The sequence below is a fragment of the Macrotis lagotis genome, chromosome 2 (genome assembly GCF_037893015.1).
Source record: "Macrotis lagotis isolate mMagLag1 chromosome 2, bilby.v1.9.chrom.fasta, whole genome shotgun sequence".
Lineage (NCBI taxonomy): Eukaryota > Metazoa > Chordata > Mammalia > Peramelemorphia > Peramelidae > Macrotis > Macrotis lagotis.
In genome coordinates, this window is record NC_133659.1 from 31,514,947 (window position 1) to 31,535,443 (window position 20,497).

Below are 20,497 nucleotides of genomic sequence, written 5' to 3' on the forward strand. Positions count from 1 at the left end.
AGACCCAAACAATAGGATATAATGAAGCATTCTGCAAACCTTTGTAGACTATGGAAATGCCGGCTTTCAGGGTTGATTTGACAGGAAGAGTTGGCACAGGTGGGACTGGATCCTATCCTATCCTTGGGTGCTCTAAGGTTCCCTCCATAATTTGCCGGATCCCTGACCCCAGAAACTGTTTGAAGTCCATAAACAGAGAATACAGTTTCTGCAAACTGTTCAACGGTAAGGGAGAAAATACCAAGACTGTTGCCCCACCCCACCCCTTTTCATATGAAGAAGGGCAGGAAGTTAACTCTCCTGTGGTCCAATGGCTAACAAATACCACCACCCAAAATCTACCCTCTGCTCTTACTACTCAAAATGCTACCCAAAAGCATTTGAACTTGCAAGATCTAGAAAGAACCCTACACATATATATGGAGTGATCATGGGCAGCAGCCCACGTGGGGCCCCAGCCACCAGGGCTCTCAGCAAAAGGATCCTACCAGCCCAGTGGGTCACATAAGGGGGGCTAGGTTAGGATCCCCATACCATGTAATCATGATTCAGAATAGGAGGCAGTCTTAGAGTCAGGCCTTATCAGAGACAACGACTTAGTCTAGGATCAAGGCTTAGACTGGGGCAAGGGTCAGGACTCAGGACTCAGGGCCAGTTTGTCCTTTGTTCCGGAAGAACATGATAGCAGGGAGGTGATGCGATGACAAACACATGAATTGGATTTGCTAAGTCTCCGGCCTCTCCTCCAGAACCACTGGCTCCAGGGTCCACCTGGAGACAGTCCTGGATGTGAGGCAGTCAGGGTTAGGTGACTTGTCTAAGGTCACACGACGAGTAAGTATGAAGTGTCTGAGGCTGGTTTCAAACTCCTGTCCTCCTGACTCCAAGCCCGGTGTGCACCACCTAGCTTAGGTGGCACGGCGGATTCAGTCCTGGGCCTGACTCGAGTTCAAATGCAATCTCAGACTGGCCGTGGGACCCTGGGCAAATCACTCACCTCGGTTTCCCTCATTTCTCCCCTGTAAAATAAGGCGGCCCCCCTGCCGAGGCGGCGGGGCAGATCCGATGAAATCCCGGGGCCGCTCGTGGGACAAGAGAGGCTGCTACGTTGTCACTGCCGAGGCGCTTTGGTCTGGAGCCGCGGCCAGGCCCAGGCCAGGATCAGGACCAGGGTCAGGGCCAGGGTCAGGGCTCCGCCCGCACCGGGGTCAGGGCTGGGGCCCCGCAGCCCAGGGCGAGCAGCGGGGCGGGGCGGGCCGGGGCGGGGCCGGCAGCGTGGCGGGGGCGGGGCCGGGGCGGGGCCGGGGCGGGGCCGGGGCGGGGCCGCCCGAGCTCCCCCGGCCCGGAGCCTCAGCCAGGCTGGGCCGGCAGTAGCAGCGGCCGCGGCGGTGCCAGGCCCGGACTCCTGGGTCCCCGCTCGGAGGAAGAGACGGGCAGGCAGGCGGTGAGTAACCCCCGCAGCCCGCCCCCCGCCCAATCGGGGCCCTTAGCTCCCCTGCAGTGCCGGGCCGCGGGGACCCTCCGGAGGGGCTGGCCTGAGCCGGGGGGCACCGAGGACTGGGGCGCCAGGCTGGGGGGATCCAGCTTCCGTCCTCAGGAAAGCCCCTTTTCTAGAGAGCTTCAGTCAGCAGATGGGGGAGTGGGGGGGCGGAGGCCCGGACACAGTTTCCCCTTCTGGAGAATGGGCACGGCCACAAGCCCTGCCAACCTCGGCTCCTTTCCGGCGCTAGGAGCTCTTCCCACCTTCAACCAGGAGGGCGATGTGGGTTTGTATGAACGCCAACCTCATTCTTATCTCTCCCCGGAACTCTTCGGCCCCGGGCTGGGTCTCAGGTTTGCCCTCTATAAAATGGAATATGGGGGGGGGGGGGTCGGAGGAGGGAGATGGGGCCTCTGCTAGCCCTAATTCACCTTGTGGCCCCGGGGAGCTCCAGGGCCAGCCCCACTCTGAGTGACTTCATGTGGGCAGGTTTGGGCAGGGCAGCCTTCCTGGAGGAGGTGTGTTTGAGGCAACTCTTTGGAAGAAGCTGAGATCCATGGGCTGTTGGGAAAATTAGCTTTTATCAGGGAGGACCCTAAAGAAGTCCAAGTCCTGTAGGAAAGTAGTGGCATGTGAGGATTCCCAGGTCAGTGCCCTCCTTCCCTCCTCTCCCACCCTACAAGTCTGAATTTCTTATGTGAGGCAAGGTAGGATGTATTGTCCTGAAATACCCGGAGGCCCAGAGCTGGGGGGGGGGGGGGTAAGAGAGAGGGGCATGGGAAGATACAACTTCCTTTTCACCCAATCCTTTGAGACAGGCTGGACTCATAGTTCCCATTTCCCCCAAAAAACAGAAAACTGAGGCCCAAAATGTTAGGTGACTTCTCTGGGGTCCCAGAGCTTCTAGGGTAAGAAAACTTCAGGCTGGAACCTGGCTCTGCATAATAAATATTACAGCTGAAAGAAACCTGAGATGCCAGGTTACAGTTAAGGAAATTGAGGCTAAGTACGAACAGGGACTTGCCCTGTTCATGCTCAGGTGTCTGATCTCTCAAAGCTGAGTTTTCCCCTTCAGAAGAGGGGCCTCTGGAGGACATCGGAGGTCCAGTGCTTGGAGAAGGAGAGCTGAAGAGGCAGGACAGTTCAGGGTTGGCATTGGGGTCTGTGTGGGGCGGGGTGGGGAAGAAGAAAAGGTTAAAAGGGAGATAAGGAGACAGGTGCCTCTCTGGACCCTCCTGATCGGAGTCTTTAAAGCTGTCCTGGGTGGAGGGGGGAGTGGCATGTGGATTAAATTGGCCCTGGAGTGGGAGGGCAGAACCAGGAGCAATGGAGGGGTGAGGAGAGTTGGAAAAGGGGGAGAGAATCACCAAGCTTTTGTAGTTGAGGCTGTCCCAGAGTGGGAGGGGCTGCCTCAGGAGGCTGAGCTCCTCTTTTCTTGAGGGTTTGAGCACAAGCTGGAGGCTCACCGGCCTAGGATGTCACAGAGGGGAATCCTTCTTTTATGGCTTGGACCAGACACTCTTGAGGTGGCTGCCAACTCCAATTCTGTGAATCTGTGAATCTAGGGAGGGGCCAGCAAAGGCCGGAAACAGTGATTCTTCTCTGTTTGAAAAGAAAAAGCTGTCTGCTCTCTCAGCTCCCTTAGTCCACATCAAAGTCCTGGGACAGTCCCATATCTGGGAATAGCTCTCATCCCTCAGCCCTCATTGTATCATACATTTTACAAAGGAGGAAACTGAGATCAAAGGAGTAGCTTCATGTCTGCCCCAGATTGCCCCAGCAAGGTCAGTCCATTATCAGCCATCGCCTGCACATACGCTGCTCTCTATGCTAGATACTGGGGATTCAGAGACAAGAATGGAAGCCCATGACTGGGGGAGTTCCCCTTCTCTGGGCACTGTGCCCAGATAAAGGTTATTGGATCATAGGAGCATCACATTTTAAACTGAAAGCTTCTAGAGCCATTTTATCATCCCTACCCCCAGGAAAACTAGCCCCTGTCTTGGGGAGGGACTCACTCCTGGGGCATAGACCAATGATTTGCCCCCAAAGAGTAAGATGTGGGAGGGATTGCTTGTGGCCAAGGGGGGGGGGGGTCTTCACACTTGCTACCTTTCAGGAATTTATGGGGAAAGTATTTTATTCACTTCAAAGTCTCAGAGGCTCCTTCGTCCTTCTTCAAGCTAGAAAGTGGGCCCTATCCATTTTCCTGCCCTTTCCCCAACACCCCGGATATGGATTTGCCCAAAGCAACCCACAGAGATTTCCTGTGTCCAAAGACTCAGAACAAAACAGGCAATCAGACTTACCTCCATGTGTCATACAAGGGTGACTTTGGTCCTTCACGTTGTACTTGATACACAATCTCTCTGCTCTAGGTAGGAAGGCCACTTCTCTTTTTGGAGACCCCTTTGGGAGGCTCACCTCTTTGGGGCCTCTTTTCCCTGTTCTCCACAAGGTTCAGTCTCTGTCCTGACTTTCTTCTGGGTCAGGGAAGACAGAGCTGGCTCCTGCTGACCCATTAGGCCTTCAATCCTGTGTAAAAGGAAAGTTAAACACTACTCAGGGAAAGGGCAGGGGTGGATTTGGTTAGGGTTTCTGTCATGGATTCATCTCCTTGGGGTTTCCCTTCCTGGGAGAGAAGCAGAAGAGAAAGGAGGGTTATATCTTAAATAGCAGTTCTGTTTGTGAGGAAGGGCTGTGTGTGTGTGTGTGTGTGTGTGTGTGTGAGAGAGAGAGAGAGAGAGAGAGAGAGAGAGAGAGACTCTGAGAAACTATGTAGTACAATGAACAGATGAACTGTTTTCCAGCCTAGTCCCAACAGTCCCTAGCCAGCCTCAGGAAAGTGAGAATGATTGTTCTAACTCAGAAAGTGCTTTGTCAGTATTGCTGAAGGTCTCTATGTTTCAAGGAAGGACACTAGGCTATCTGAGGAATTAATCTTTAGAAGAAGGAGTTAGACAAGGCCATTTTTAAGGGCCCTTTCAGCTCTAAAGAATGAGAGGAGCTACCAGTGGTAAGACCCACCCACTCTGAATCACTAGGACCCTACAGAAAGGAAGAACAAACAATAGCCATCAGGTTTTGAGGACTTGGTTTGCTTAGAGTATTGTTGAGATGCCAACAGCCCAGGGGAGGGCTAGAGTATCCCTTGGGAGTAACTAGCCAGAAGGTCTTTCCATCTAGAAGAACCATGCCCAATGGGTGCCTCCTCAAAGAAGAAGGAGCAGAGTGAGCTGAGTCCTTGACAAACCCCCACAGACTCTGCAGTGATGAAAGCCAAAAGGGGCTATGTGAATCAGACACATCACTCTGCCAGTCTCCCTGGGCAACACAGAACCCACATCCTCAGGAGAGGAGACCTCAGAGAGGAGAACAGGCTCTTCAGAGGGACCTGAGCCAATCCCCCACCCCACCCCCGAAAATTAAAAAAACTTCCAAGGGGAGATTTGAGGAGGAGGGACTGCTGTCCAGGAATGATCACCAGCCTGTTAGGACCCTTGGGTCAAGCTTGGGGAAAACTGGTTGTTGGCCAGAATACAGAGTGTGTGAAGGGGAGTCGAGAGAAACAAGGTGAAAATCAGACCAGAAACCAATTGTGAAGTCCTCTCTGGCCTGGCCTTCTGGGCATCTGGTAATATGTCAACTGCTTTTCACTCTTATCCCGTAACTACTGTGTGCCTTGTCATTGGAAGGCCCAGAACTAGAAAGGAGAAAGTATACCGGGATTGTCAGTCAATCAACAAGGACCTATTAAGGACCTACCATAGCCAGGAGCCATAGGAAAGCAGCAACCTCATCCCTGCCCTCAAGGAGCTTACTTCCCAATAAGGGAAACAACAAATAAATTTCTAGGCACACAGAAAATCCAGATTGGATGGAAGGTTATCTGAGAGGGGGAGGACTAGCAGCAAAGAGTACCAGGAGAAGCTTCCTGCAGAAAGTGAGATTTGAACTGAGTCTTTTTGTTTGTTTTTACAAGGCAATTGGGGTTAAGTGACTTATCCAAGGTCACACAGCTAGGTCATTATTAAGTGTCTGAGGCCAGATTTGAACTCAAATCCTCCTGATTCCAGGGCTGGTGCTCTATCCACTGGGCCACTGAGCTGTGTCTTGAAGGACACTAGGAAGACTGGGTGAGGAGGGAAGGCCTCCCAGGCACGAATGACAGCCAGTGCACAGACAAGGAGATGGGAAATGGAGTGTTGTGTTTGAGGAAGAGCAAAAATGTCTTTGTAGCTGGATGTGAGGCCTTTTAAAGGTCCTTTGCCCAGAAGTCTTTGGAGTCTGTGGGTAAAGGAGGGCTTGGTTACTGATCAACATAGACAGACTCTGTAGCCTCCCTTGCCCAAGAATATGGGATGGAATGGGAAGGCGTAGAGCCATATTTAAATGGTCCAGCCTTTGGTAAGTAAAGGAGATAAACCGTCCAGTCCCAGAATCAGGAGATGTGTCTATATAAGCTTCCGCAAAGCCATCCACCCTCCAACAACCCCCATGACTAACCCAAAACAGGATGAAACAGTTGAAGGCTGAAAGACAATTTTAGTTTATATGAAATCAGGTTTCTTTGGATGCGTATTGAGAGCTCACAGACTAGGAGAGGTGGGGCACCCCTGCCAGCCTGATCACCCCCAGATAGATATATATATTATATGTGTGTGTGTGTGTGTGTGTGTGTGTGTGTGTGTGTGTGTGTGTATATATATATACATATATATATGATATACCAGCTCTGTGCAGACTAACTAATGAATCCTAGACAAATGCAGGTGTTGGAAAGGTACGGTGCCAAAGTGGATAAGAGCAAGGGCAGGGTTCATGGCTTATCAGGATTCTGCCTATGAGTCAGCAGGGTGGCATACTAACCAAGAAAGCAAGTGAGATGGAGGAGGGGAGAATCCCTCTGGTCAACCTACAGTTGGGGGTTTGTGATTAGTTCTGGGCACCTCAAATAAGGTGGAGGGTCCAGAGGATGGCCACACCCATAAGGTGAAGTGTGTGAGTCTGCCACACCTATTCCATTGGAGTCTCCATGGTCAAACTTCCAGAAATAAGTATCTCAACTGAAGGAACTGAGGATGGTTAACCTGGAGGAGACTCAGGAGACATGAAAGATACCTTCAAGTGTCTAGAGAACTGACATGGGGAGAAATGATGAGTTTTGTTTTCCTTGGCTTCAGAAAGGGGGGGACAGCCAAGAAACACTTCCCCAACAAGACAACTCTCTCCAAAGTCACACAGTCCAAAGTCATCTCCTTTGGGGTCTTCATGTAGATACTGGATAATCATTTGTTGAGATGTGTTATCAGGGATTCTGGGACTAAGTGGCCATTTCTTCTGTAAGGTCTCTTGAGGCTGTATCCCACTGTGTCTGGGTTCTGGGTATAAACAAATGATTGCTAGCATCCTTCCCTGCCCACCCACCCAATGTCCTTGGCAGGGATAGCGATACCTGATTCCTCTTTGCCACACATTTGCTGAATCAGAGTCTTTCTGGGAGAGGAAGTCTATTCTTCCCTGTACCCTCTCCCTAAATATGGAGAGTTAGCCTTTTCTTAGTCCTTCCCCTCTATCACTGCTCCTGTCAGTCCTCGGAGATGGCCCCTCCTTCCCCCCAACAACCTCCCCAGCTTACAGCCCACACATCCTGCTGGGCTCTTTCCTCTTTTGGTCAGAAAAACCGGAAAGAGCTTTTTGGGCAGAGACGTCCCTCCCCCATGCCCTGGGAATCCCCAGGCCGGACGGACTACGGGATATCCAGGAGGAAGTATCCCACTGCCAACCAACACAAAGCATTTGGCAGCTGTGGCCAACAAGGCCATTGTGTCCAGCCCCCTGCCTCGGAACTGTCCCATTGGCAGAACTAAGAGAAAGTTCTTGCCTCTCCAAGGCAGATAATGGCCAGTGACTCTGCAGAGCAGCTCCTGGAGTGCCTGGCCATGGGTCCGGTCCTTGACCCTGATGTAGCATGGGAAAAATGGGAACAATGTTGAGCCATGACTTGAATGGGGCCTGGGGTTCATGCCAGCCCAGCCCCTCCCCTCATGGAGCTCATCTTCTGGCAGTCTGCCTGGACTCTACCCAGACCTTCCAGAGCCCCAAGATGGCATGCTGAGGACATCAGGGAAGGCTCCTGAAGCTTCTGGGAGAGGTTTGAGAGGGGCAGCCTAGGACTATAAATTAAATTATTAAATATCAAGTGGAATTTTAATCAAGAAAGTTTCCTGTATATATACACAAATGTTATGGCCTATTTTTCCTTAAAAACAAAATTAAGTGTAGGTATTTTGAGGTACTGGTGTTTTACTTCTTTGGAAGAGGTGTGTACAGCAAAAAGATTTCCAATTCCAATAGTTTGTGTACAAATGTAATTATGTTTATTATGTTTATATTTATACAATGAGCAGATGCCATATAAGCATAAAAAGTTACTATTATTTAAATGCAATATCCTCCTTGTCCCTTTATTTAAATGCTTATTTCATTGCTTTTCTATCATATTATATGAGTGTTGATAGTCTTAAAAAAAGAATGAAAACTTCCTGTAGGAGATGGTATTTAGGTTGGATTTGGAAGGGTGGTGGGATTTTAGTATGGGGGGGTGGGTAAGTTAGACATTCTAGGTTTCAGGAGTAGGGAGAAAAAAGGCAGGAATGATAATATAGGCTCATAGATCCAGAGATGTCTGGGACCTTAAAGAGCATCATTTTACAAATGAGGAAACCGAGGCACAACCAGGTTATAAAGTCTTGGCCTGGTGTCACCCAGGGTGTCATGGGAGAGGGGGCTAGCCATTCACGGCTCTGTCCATTTCTTCCAGACCAAAGCTGCTCCAGCTTCCTACCCGGCTCTAGCCATGGCTTTGTGCCTGAAGCAGGTGTTCAACAAGGACAAGACATTCCGCCCTCGGAAGCGCTTTGAGCCGGGCACTGAGCGCTTCGAGCTCTACAAGAAGGCACAGGCCTCACTCAAGTCTGGCCTGGACCTGCGGGCTGTGGTGCGACTGCCTCCTGGGGAGAGCATCAATGACTGGCTAGCGGTGCACGTGGTGGACTTCTTCAATCGCATCAACCTCATCTATGGCACGATGGGCGAGTTCTGCACAGAAGCCAGCTGCCCCGTGATGTCGGGAGGCCCCCGCTATGAGTACCGTTGGCAGGATGAGCACCAGTATCGGCGGCCCGCCAAGCTACCTGCCCCCCGCTACATGGCGCTGCTAATGGACTGGATTGAGGGGCTCATCAACAATGAGGATGTCTTCCCCACCCAAGTGGGTGAGTATCTGACTGGGGTAGGAGGGGGACAAAACCCGAGGGAGAGGGGGAGTGGGGAAGAGTAGGACAGACTCAGCCATGGCCTGGTCTGAAGGGAGCTTGAACTCTGGGGAGCTCCCTGAGAGCGACACTGTGACTCTTCCATCAAGTGACCATCCCTGAGTAGGAGACTGAGCCCTTGAGGGGGAGGATGGGGGCTGCTGGAAGGAAAGAACACAGGGATTTTATTCTCCTCCTCCTTGGAGCCTTATCTTATGGCCTCTGTCCAAAAGCCAGGGCTGTGGCTTTAGCCAGTGATCATCTCCAACCTACCCAGTTGCTGAAATGTCCTTGACCTTGGTCTGATGGGGGTGGGATGGGGGCAGCAAGGGAATCAATGAAGGAAAGACACCACAGGAATAACAACTGTGGGATCTCCCCCCCCCCCCCGTTCCCCCACTTAACCCAACTCCCTCTCTGGGGAATGGGATTTCCCTATTTCTCTATGACCTGTGAACTCAGATATAAACATAGAAAGACTCCCTCTCTACTGGTATCTGGGTTCCATATTGTTTGGCAAGCTCATTGGACTGTGCCGGGTCTTCCCAGGAAGAGCTCCATAACATTCTAGGCATTCCATCAGAGAGTGGGTGACTCCCTCAAGGTCCTACCTTGAGAAGGAGGTAAGTCTAAGTGAACTTGGAGGTTCCTTCCAGTTTTGAGACTCTTGAAGTCTCTCTACTCATCCCCTCAAAAAGCTACCCTCCTCCTCAGGATTGGAGAAGGTGTGGGGGAGGGAGAGCTTAGGATCTTGAGAAGAACTGAGAAAGTTTGGAGATTGTAGAGGCCAAGGGATATGAAGTCATGCTGTTAAAGGAACAAGGAGGATCTAGCTTAGAGAACCAAAGACCAAGTGCATGGAGACAGCCCAGTGGTGAGAAGGATGCTGGATGTGGGTTCAAATTCTGCCTTTGCTAGTCACTACCTTGTAACCTGGGACAAACTGCTTCCCTTCTGGGGACCTCCACCTTATTATCTCTAAGGCCACTTCCTAGTGCCTCCAAGGAGCTTTGTAGCACTAGCTCCTGGGGAAATCATAGCTCCTGTCAGGATGGCAGAGGGGACAAGTGGGAGCAGAGGGCCTTCTTTGCCTCCTTTGGAAGACTGGGTTCATTTCTGGGCCCCATATTTTAAGGATATTGATCAACTGCCTGGATGGAGAATAGTCTTGGTCTCATGTCTTAGGAGGATCTGTTGAGGAAACAGTGTTTAATTTGGAGAAGAGAAGGCTGAGGAAGACATGAGAGCTGTCTTAGGTATTTGAAGGGCTAAGAAGGATCAGTCTTGTTCTGGACTGGTCCCTTCAGTCAGAGCTAGGAACAATGAAAGTAGAGGTAATGTTGTCCCAAAGATACCAATTTATTCTAGATGTTAGGAAGAGCTTACTAAAATGAATTGTGTATCTCAGGAACTGACTAAAGTGGATTGGGCTATCACAGGAACTTACTAAAGTGAATTGGGCTATCTCAGGAAGTAATGAACTTCTCATTTTGGGGGGTCTTTAGGTAAAAGCTGGACAACTCCTTGTCTGGGCTGCTACAGCAGAGATTCCTTCTTGAATAGGTCCCTTTCAGACTCCATGAGTTTGACCTCAGACTGCAGGCCTGCTCTGTCTCCTTGCCTTGACTCCAGCTTGATAGAGTCTACCAGAAGTTCTGTATTCTTGACAAAGCCTTTGAGAGCCACCTCCCATCCAAACTAGAGAAGAAACTCCCATGGATCAGTCAGCCACAGATACACAATATGGCCCCAGGACTCAGTGTCCCATATGTATAATGTTTAGGGAGTGCCATCTCCTTTCCCAGACTGAGTAATACAAATCATAGGGAAAGCAAGCTCCATATGGGCTAGGTTCCAGAGATAGAGTTGGCCTTTCTTCCAACCTCTGGTGGCTGAACCAGTCATTCCTTCTCTTCTGGATCCCTCCCTCCCCCAGAAAACCATTCCCAAGCTTCTTTTCTTTCTTGACTATAAGCCAGGTAGTCTTTGAGGCCTTGGTGCAACCTTCCTTGCTGCCTCCCTTCCTGTCTTGGGTCATGCTCCCCTTGAGCCAATCACCAGTCACTCTGACACTCACCTTTTCTATATGTCACACCCATAAGATAACGTTATTCTCCAGGAAAATAGGGTGTAACTGCTTATTTGAAAGATAACAGAACCCTAGAGTCCCCAGTTGGAAAAGACCTTTGAAGTCATCCAGTTCCAGTGAAAAAACCTGTCAACAGGTAACTATCCAGTCTCTATTTGCATATCTCCAGTGACAGGGAGCTCATTACTGGAGCTGACCACACAGCTTAGTTTTAGAATGTCCTTTCTAATATCTAGCAGAAATCTCACCACTGATTTGGCATCAGGGATAAAGGGAGGATAAACTACCTCCAAGTGGAAAAGACCTGTGCTTGGAGTAGATGAGGAGATAGAACTTTGTTCTGACCCAAGACATAATCTCATAGCACTGCCAGGCAATAGTACCCTTGATGTTACCTAATTGGAGAGGAAAAAATGGAGTGTGATATGGGAAAGATGTTAAAGAGTTGGGGAGTCAGGGGAGGAGGTTTCCTGGGATCAGTGGCAATGAAAGACTGAGAGGAGTTCAACAGTAGAATGCAAGCTCCTTGAAGGCAGGCCATTTTGGAGAAAAGGACCATAAGGAGCTTATGACCTATGCAGAGGTTCAGAGGTGGGACTGAGGATGGCTTAGGGCACCTTCTTAAGGCAGAGGTATCTCAATTGGCTTGAGCATAGTGTAGGTGAAGGAAGGTGAAGGAATGAGGTAGGTAGAGCCTTGAATGCCAGAAAAAAATAAATCTAATTAAGACTCAGTGGGCAAAAGGGAAACAGTGAGGTTTAGAGCAGAAATGAATCCATGTGCATGGGTGATAAAGATGCTTTTAGCAGTGATGGGGAAGTGCTGAACAGAAATTAATATCCTTGTGGGTAATGACCTCAAGGCCCATCCCTACTCTGATTGCCTTCCCCTGGCCACATTCCAACTGGTCAATGCCCTTTCTACAATGGAAGGCCAAAAGTAGAACACAGTTCTCTAGATGTGGACAATTTAAGGCAGAGAACAAAGTGATTCCCATCTCCTTATGCTGTTCAGTGATTTCAGTTCTGATTCTTCATCAGTAGCTGCTGGGGTGCTGGTGGGGGGGGGGTGTCCTGCCTGCCTCAAGTCTCCGCTCATTCCAGTTCATCCTCCATTCAGTCTCTAAAGCAAAAGTCTGACTGTGTTAAGATCCTGTACCCTCTCATTAGACTCCAGTGGTTCCCAAGTACCTTCAGGCTCTAATAGAAAATCCTGTGTTTGGCATTTAAAACTTTTCCAATCCTGGCTGTTTTTCACCTACCTTTCCAAGCTTCTCTTCCAGGAGTTACATCGGAGCCAGTGGAGTCAGAGATGAACTGCTTAGAGACACAGAAGAGTGAGAGACTAGAGGGTCTCTGAAATGTTGGAAGGAGAGACTAGCTCAAAGGCAACTACATGAAATAGGGAAAATGAGCAACAGTGGGAGACAGGAGACACCTGTATTCAAACAGTTTCCTCATCTATAAAATGGGGCAAATAACCCTTACCTCCTTCAGAGGGTTGTGAGGAAAACATTTAGTAAATTTTAGCGAGATTTAGGCACTGTTGTAGAGGTGGTTTTCCGGTCACATCAGAGGATAAAAGTGAACACCGAATAAAGTCCTTTAGGGATGGACTTTAGGGATGGATCCTGATGGACATGCTCTCTCCATGCAATGATCAGGGACAATTGTAGGAGATCTGTAATAGAGAATACCACCTGTATCCAGAGAAGGAACTGTGGAGTTTAAATGAAGACCAAAGATTATTATTTTCAATGTTTAAAATAGTTGTCGTATGTATTATATAATTTTGCTATCTCTAATATTTTCTTTTTTCTTTAAAGATATGTTTTTTCTCTCAACACATTCAATTTTGATCTATGCACAGCATGGAAACAAATGTAAAGACCATCAGATTGCCTTCTTTTGGGGGGGGGTGGGGAGGGAAGGGGTAAAATTGTAAAATTCAAAACCTTGCAAAAAATGGTTGGTAGAAACTACTATTGTATATAATTGGAAAATAAAATATTTATATAAGTAAAAAAAAGAATAAAAAATTTAAGGTTGAGAGTGGTTTCAGTGGCATGGAGGAAATGGAGGCCAGATTGAAATGAGTTGAGAAAAGATGTAGAAATGCTATTTTTCCATCTGGTGAATGAGTTAAGATTTTTAGGTTCTCAAGTCACCATCTTGCCAATATTTAGTTTGGGGCTTTTGTATCTGTTGCCTGGCACCCAGTGAGCAATTAATAAGTGCTGGATGAAAGAATGCTTTTTTTAAAAAAGGAATATTATTTTTACAATATATTGGAGCTATTCTTTGCATATTACACAATTTTTCTTACTTTTTCAATGCATTCATTGATAAGACTGATCCCCCCCCCTTTTTAAACCTTTGCAAAAATTGCATTTGTTATAGGAGATGACTCTCTGGAAGGGAGAGGGATATAAGAGAAAATGCACTGATGTTAAAAAAACCAAAACATATTAATAAATATTTTTTTACTCCCAGCTTGGTGACCTTCAGCAAGTTACTCTACTGGATTTGGGCATCAATATCTTATATTTGCAGAATTAGTAAAACAAGCTAGAGAAAACAGTTCTGTCTTAGAACATGAAGACAGAGAGAAGATGAGAAAATGACCAGGAGCCTCAAGTCTGGGTTCTAATCCTTGCTCTGTCATGAGATCCCTGGTTGGGTGATCTCTAAGCTAAGCTTCCCCCTAGCCCTGGCATTCTGGGCTCTTCTGAGATCTACAGAGGACTTGTGTGTTCCAATAAATGCTCCAGGAAAGAAAACAGCGACAACACCCAACTCTTGACTGTAGAATCTATTAGGAGACCTAGTAGAAGACCCTCAGGAAAAGGTCAGCAGTCCCTCATTTAGGCAGATTCAGGAAGAAGAATGGACATTCTCCTGTCTAAAAAAGATAGAAAAAGGGCCAAGAGACAGACTTGGGCAGAAAGGCAGGCAAGGGGCCTCTGGGAGATGGGTAGGTTACTTTCAGCTACTCCCCAACCATTTTCATTAGAGAAGAGGTCCTTATGCTGGTGATGATTCAATTGGTAAGCTTAGTTCTAAAGAAGCTAGATTTTATGGCTAGTTTGGAATAATCAATTAATCAGGAACATTAAGTTCCTATTGTAACCCATGCACTAGAGATACAAAGACAGAAGCAAGATGGTACCTTCCCTTCTAGTGACCATGGGACCCCAATTTTCTCATTTGTTGCATGACTTGGTCTAGCTCCCTTTGTCCTGAATACTTGTGTGGGAATAAATGGGGACTTGTGGCAGATACTTGCCCTATGTTGCCTGTTTATAATTTGTAGGATTGAGCTGGAGTGTAGCCTAGTCTATTCTGGGTCTATGATGAAAAACAGCCGCAGGTCAGCCAAAAACTGGCAGTGTGAGACTGTCTGGGCTATCACCACAAGGGTTAGTATGGAATGGGAACAGTCATCTCCTAAAGACTAGAATCATCCAGCAGATGGATAAAATGGAGGATATCGTTGTTAAATCTAATCATTTGTCTGCTTAAATCCCCAGTGGGAAACAGTGGAATTGATGGGAAGAGTGTTGGGATTTGGAGGTTTGGATTCCAGTTCTGTTACCTTCACCTATACTGGAGCTTTCCATAAAATTCAGAGGCTGGATAGGATGACTGTCAAGGTCCCTTCCAATTCCAAAGCCTTGCTCCTCTGCCTTGCCTAATATGAGCAGCCTGAAGTAAATGAAAAGATGTTTACAGAAACATTTTTGAATTCCACATTAGTCTTGGCAATAGTGGTGTAAGTGGGAATTTCGTTGAGGTCCCAAGAGTCTAAGACTTGTTTTCCAGGGCTATTCTTTCTCTTTAATCATTTACTGCTCTCAGAAGGAAACCGAAGGCAGAATCAGAAGGGCAGGGAGTGATGAACTGGGCAGGGAGACTCAGGACATGATCTTAGAGGAAGATGAAAATGAGAAATGAATTTCTGCTCCTTTTCTTTCTTTAGAATGGGACAGAGGACCATGAGTATCCTGGTTCTTCTCCAATGAGTTTAGAAATGGAGGTTGGGTACACTTGAGGGGATTATTGTACAGGACTGTTGTCCAGAGGTCTGATATCCCAGGAGCTGAAAGTTCAGGGGTCCCTATGTCCAAGGGCCCCTGATGATTTGGGCTCCTGTGTCCAGGGGTCCAAATGTTCAGAGGTCCCTATATCCCTAATGTCCTGAGATCTTAATGTTTAGGCTTCTGGATTCCAGGGACCCAGATATCTGGGGGTTTGGATTCTAGGGCTCTATATTCTAACCAGTTCTTTCTCACTAACCCATAGGGATCCCCTTCCCCAAGAACTTCCAGCAAGTATGTACCAAGATCCTGACTCGCCTGTTCCGTGTCTTTGTCCACGTCTACATCCACCATTTTGACGGCATCATTGCAATGGGTGCTGAGGCCCATGTCAACACCTGCTACAAGCATTTCTACTACTTTATCCAGGAGTTCAGCCTCGTTGACCACCGGGAGCTGGAGCCACTGGTAAGACAAGCCTCAGCTCTTGCCTCCTCAATAGGTGTTCTAAATCCTGTTGCCTCCTTGGCCACCACCATATCTACAATTCCCGGACCTACACACCATTCCCCACTCCCCACAGCCCATTTCTCGGAGGAGGAAACTGAGAGCCCAAGAAACCAAGTGATTTGCCCAGGGTCAAAGAGCAGGATTCCTGTCTTCAGGCCTATTACCTCAAACTAGGTCTTTAGGCTCCATGTCTTCATATCTAGGGGGATTTGAGTAAAAGGAGGAGTCCTACTGTCTTGCCTGGGGAGACTGCCCCCCTTTCTGAGGGCACTGGATTGTCCTCTTTCTCAAAACCTCTTTCCTACTGCCTTTTCAGTGCATATCTCTTCTTTAGATCTGTCCATGTTGTGGTTTTGTTGAAGGAGGCATCATGGTCTTACATCATTAGTCATACTATTTGGGACTTTTAGAGGTGGCTTCCCATAAGAAAGCTTGATGTAAAAAATTCTGATTGTGTCAACTAGATAAGTAAGAGAAATATAATCCCTTTATTATATAGGGATCCTGGGGTACCATTTTATTGCTACAAACCTTCATGGAGTCCTGAGAACTCAGATGGGAATCTGCCCCAGATCACAACCTTCTCAAAGGAGGAATGTACTGGGGGGGGTTGAAGAGAGAACAGGCTTTGAGGCCTTGGGGCTTCTTGATCCTCAGTACTGACCTTTCTTTGTCCATGTTTTTGACTTTACAGAGAGAGATGACAGAGAGGATCTGTCTTTGAGCCCCCAACTGCCTGGGGAAGATGCTAACCTTTGGCCTGGAGCTCCCGGGACTTTGGTGGAGAAAGGCAACCAGCCCATGACTATAGCCTTGGAGAGACCCTTAGCCCCTCTCCTTCCCTGAAGACCTCCACAAATCCAGTTCTCATTTTTCCAAGTCTGCCCAAATTCTCTCCTGCTAGAAGGGGATTGGAAGGGACTAGAAAGAAAGACAGACAGAAAGAAAAGAGCAACTCTTCAGAAACTGTTGGGGGGGGGTATCATGAATTGGAAATTTCCTTTGCAAGACCTCCTCCACCCTCACCCCAAGCCCAACAGGGCCCCTGAGCAGCCTGGAGAGATAAGGGATGGAGGGGTATGATTAGAACCAAAATTTCTTGGACCATGTAGGCAGTCAGGAGGGCTGTGATGGTGACCTTGTGAGATCACCTGCCTTCAAGGGGCTTTCAGTGAAATTAAGATGATTGTTTTCTATCTGCCAGTCGCTGAGCTGAAGGCTGACTGGCCCTTGTGCCTAGGTCTGTGTAGTTTGGACCCCTTCCTGTGTGCTTATATGTGGTTGTGTATGTATTGTGTTGGACCTTGTGCATATGGACCAGTAAGTGAGCAATATTTTGGTAGGGAAAGGGTGTCTGTGACACTATTCTCTCAACTCTCCCACCCTCAAGGAGGACCCTGCAGAACCAAGGATTAAGAGGTGGCTCAATGAGAGGATGGTCCTGACTGGCCTGAAGACCCCCTACCTATCTGTGGTTTCCAGTCTAAAGCTCTCCTAGGAGCCATCACCTGGACTCAGGGCAAGCCCTCACTGTGACTGTGTTGGAAGGGAAGGGGAAGTGTGAAGGGACCCTATTTGCTCTTGTCCCTCCTCACCTCAAGAAGTCATTTTCAGGGGATTAACCACAAACCCACCAGCCAAACCAGATGTGCTTACATCTGGCAAGATCTCTCATGTGGTAGTTTGACCTGTTGCTGCTACTCCTTTGGTCTTGGTCCAGATGGAAGGCATCCACTGAGCTGGGCTCATGAGGCTACCCTTAGGCTGTCAAGATGTCACTAAATAAGCTTTTTGGATTGAAGAGACCATTCTTGGATTCTCTTCCAAAGCTAGAGCAGATCTGTCCTTTGTTACAAACCTTTAGGGAAAACCACTTTCCCAGGATTCTTTCCTGCTTAAAACTAAGGGGTTACCAGTTACAGAAACATGGAAGTGTGTGTATGCAGCCCAGACCCCTCCTCATCTGGAGCACTACTAGAAGACCCAGTGGGGTTAAAGGCAGAAACAGATTGAATGGGAGAAAGCTGAGGCCTGTTGGGGATGCCTGCTGAACCCTCCCCACTGCCTTCCCATTCACCACCCTAATTAGACAGCCCTGAATCCTGCTCATTTATTTAAAGGATCATTACTGAACCTTCTCTGCCTTCCCCAGCCCCCCACCCCCACCCCAGACTCTGAGCCAGGCCTTGCCTTGGGGAAGATGTGAACCAGAGCAGAGCTAGTGCCTGCCCTCAGGCAGCTTCCAGTCTCAGTTTCTCAGATTGCAAGATCTTTGCCTGCTCACCTTGTAAACTCTGTTGGAAGCTTTGGGACTAGAGCCAACCCAGACTAAACTAAACTAAGAGGGTGGGGTGGGGAGCCCCCCATTGACTGAGACCTGAGCCTAATTGACTTTTGCCATTCCCAGGGACTATTCATTCTGAAGACATGGAAGGAAGTGAACTGGGGAGAGATGGGGTTAGGGTCTGGAAGGAATCCAGGAAGCCTTGGCTTCTCTGCCCCCCCCCCCCCTTTATCCAGTGGTCAATCAGAATGATTGGAATCCCTCTTTGCTAGGGTCACTGCTAATCCATAGGGAAGGGAACATTATTTTTATTAAGTGAAGGGAAAGAGTGTATTGTTTTTATTCTAAACAAAGAAAAATAAAAAATAAAGACAGCCAGTGTTTCTGACCAAAAGAATTCCTTTGATGTCCAATGATTTAAAAAGCAAAGACTACCACACCCCTAGGGAGAATGTCTCCAGCCTTGGGTTGGGTTGGATTGGTTCTGAGAATTATAGATTGGGGGAGTTCAGCCTGGGGCTGGGGGTGGGCTTCCAAGTGGGGCTCCCCTAGAACTGCCCCGGGGCCTTGTCTTTGGTAAAATGTCTGTCTTCTATGTGGGAGGAATTTAGGAGGGAAAACTTAGAGCCCCACCCAGGCTCCTGACCTTGCCTTATTCTCTCTCTCTGATCCCTTTTTGGGCTTGGGGACACAATACACAAAGCTAATGGACCCAGAAATGGGTTTACATCCATATTTTTTCTGAGTTAAGGTCAGACTCAGGGGTTTGGGGGCTAAGGAGGCCTCTCAGCCTCCTCCCACCCATGAGGTGGGCCCCATATTCTTGGGGTTAGAAGGGACTAAGAACCCCTGGACAGCATCCCAGACAAATCATCCGACCTTCCTTGCAGCACAGATGGATTGTTCCCTTCACCAGACAGCTTAATTTCTTTGACTAGGAAAGTTCTACCGGCTGCTCTCCTCCTCCTCCACCAGCCATGGCTCCCTATTCTGCCTGGTGGGACTGAGCAGAACTCAGAAGAGTCCACAAATTCTCGAAGACAGGTCTAATTTCCCCAGGGAGAGACACACAACACCTTCCTTCATTCATCAATAGCAAATATAAAGTCACTTCAGCGATTTCGTGAATGAAGGATCACTGACAGCTAGGAGAACCAGCTGGGAAAGGGCACCTGTCTGAGGTGTCCCCTGGACTGAGCCTTAAAGGAAAGTTATGTTAGGTGGCATAGTGGATAGAGCTCTAGACTTGAAGTCAGAAGGATGGGAGTTTGAATCCAGCTCCAGACACTTGACACTTACTAGCTGTGTGACCTTGGCCAAGTCACTTAACCCTGACTGCCTCAAATCCAGGATCATCTCCAGTCATCCTGATTCCTATCTGGCCACTGGAGCCAGATGATTCTGGAGGAGAAAGTGAGGTTGGTGACTTAGCATACATAGCAACCCCTCATTCAAATTCAATTCATTTGCTTGTCATGGCATCAACTCCCTGATGTCATGGCCTTCAAGAACCAAGAACAAAACATCATCACTCTAGGAACACCTGGGGGCGGGGGGCTCCCAGGCAGGATCTCCCTATCACCCTGAACTGTGTTACCTTCATATCACTAATCCTGAAAGGTCTGTCTGATCACATTCTCCTGCATTAACTGATGAACCAATCAATCAGAACTTGAGAAAATTATATAAGGCTCAACAATTAATAGAATCAGAGCCCAAAAGCACTTTAGAGGCCATCAAGCCTCTAAAGGCACAATCCCCTTCTTTACAGATGGGGAAACTGAGGTCCAGAGAGGTCAAGTGATTTGCCCAGAGGCACACAACTAGTGAGAGCACAAAATGAGATTTGAACCTAGATCCTGACTTGAAGCCCTGTGAGAGATTTCTCCAATATTCCCTCTTCTCTTTCCTGACACTGACCCCCCCAGTTATTATTATTATTATTATTATCATCATCATCATCATCATCATCATCCTTCTTTGTAATCCAAGAGGTCCATGATATCAACTGAAGGATGGTAAGACTTGCACAATGTATTTCTTATTGTGAGGGCAGTGTTGTGCAAAGATATCCTTCTCATGTCTTTTCCAGAACCTTTGTGACCTGATTTAATAGGAAACAGGTGAGGGGGGAGAGAGAGAGACAGAGACTCAGAGAAAGAGAGACAGAGAAAGACAGAGACAGAGACATAGAGAGACAGAGAATGAGACAGAGAAAGATAGAGACAGAGAAAGGGAATGAGAAAGAGAGGAGAGAGAGCTGGGGAAGGGAAGGGGAAAAGAGAGGAGAGGAAGGAGAGAGCAAAGAGGGAAGCGGAGAGGCAGACACACAGAGAGAGATCTGGGATTTGCTCTGTAGGGATGGATGCTCCCCCTGTTTGTCTCCTGCTCCCCTCTCAAGAGCAGGGTGTCATGGAGTCTTAGAGAGCTGCCTGGGGGGGGCAGCTGTTCTGAACCCCTCTCTCTGCTATTTCCACACTATTGATGGATCTGTTAAGGGTCGGGAGAATCACTGGTCATGAAGTGGACACTCCATTCTGCACAGCTGCTTTAAGTTTCTAATTCTTGTCCCTGAGGTCAGCTGAGCTCCCACAGGTGACCCAGGAGCATGAGGCTGAGCAGGATACTTCCCCAAGGTCAAGGGGTTTTAACCTCAAAGGAGACCGGATGGAACAGGACTGGCAGCAGCCTCGTGAACTATCTTGTCGGGTGCAAGGGGAGGAGGGCAGGAAGAGGGGGGGATGAGAGGGAGTCTTGTGACATCACACGTTATCTCTGGAAG

At 48.3% G+C, this 20,497-nt stretch overlaps 1 protein-coding gene across 1 annotated transcript; it reads left to right on the forward strand.

Annotated features, from left to right (window-relative positions):
• Positions 1-1,366: 1,366 nt before the first annotated feature.
• Positions 1,367-19,412, forward strand: MOB3C (MOB kinase activator 3C). The gene is made up of 4 exons (XM_074221515.1): positions 1,367-1,444; positions 8,304-8,757; positions 15,187-15,389; positions 16,126-19,412. The coding sequence occupies exons 2-4, from the start codon at positions 8,340-8,342 to the stop codon at positions 16,153-16,155; spliced, it is 651 nt and encodes a 216-aa protein (XP_074077616.1). The 5' UTR covers positions 1,367-1,444; positions 8,304-8,339; the 3' UTR covers positions 16,156-19,412.
• Positions 19,413-20,497: the final 1,085 nt, after the last annotated feature.

What these genes read in the sequence shown, in the direction of transcription:
- MOB3C (XM_074221515.1), top strand. Translation starts at nt 8,340, where the DNA reads ATGGCTTTGTGCCTGAAGCAGGTGTTCAACAAGGACAAGACATTCCGC. An exon ending in TGTCTTCCCCACCCAAGTGG is followed by an intron (nt 8,758 to 15,186) that starts GTGAGTATCTGA and finishes ACTAACCCATAG; the next exon opens with GGATCCCCTTCCCCAAGAAC. An exon ending in ACCGGGAGCTGGAGCCACTG is followed by an intron (nt 15,390 to 16,125) that starts GTAAGACAAGCC and finishes TTGACTTTACAG; the next exon opens with AGAGAGATGACAGAGAGGAT.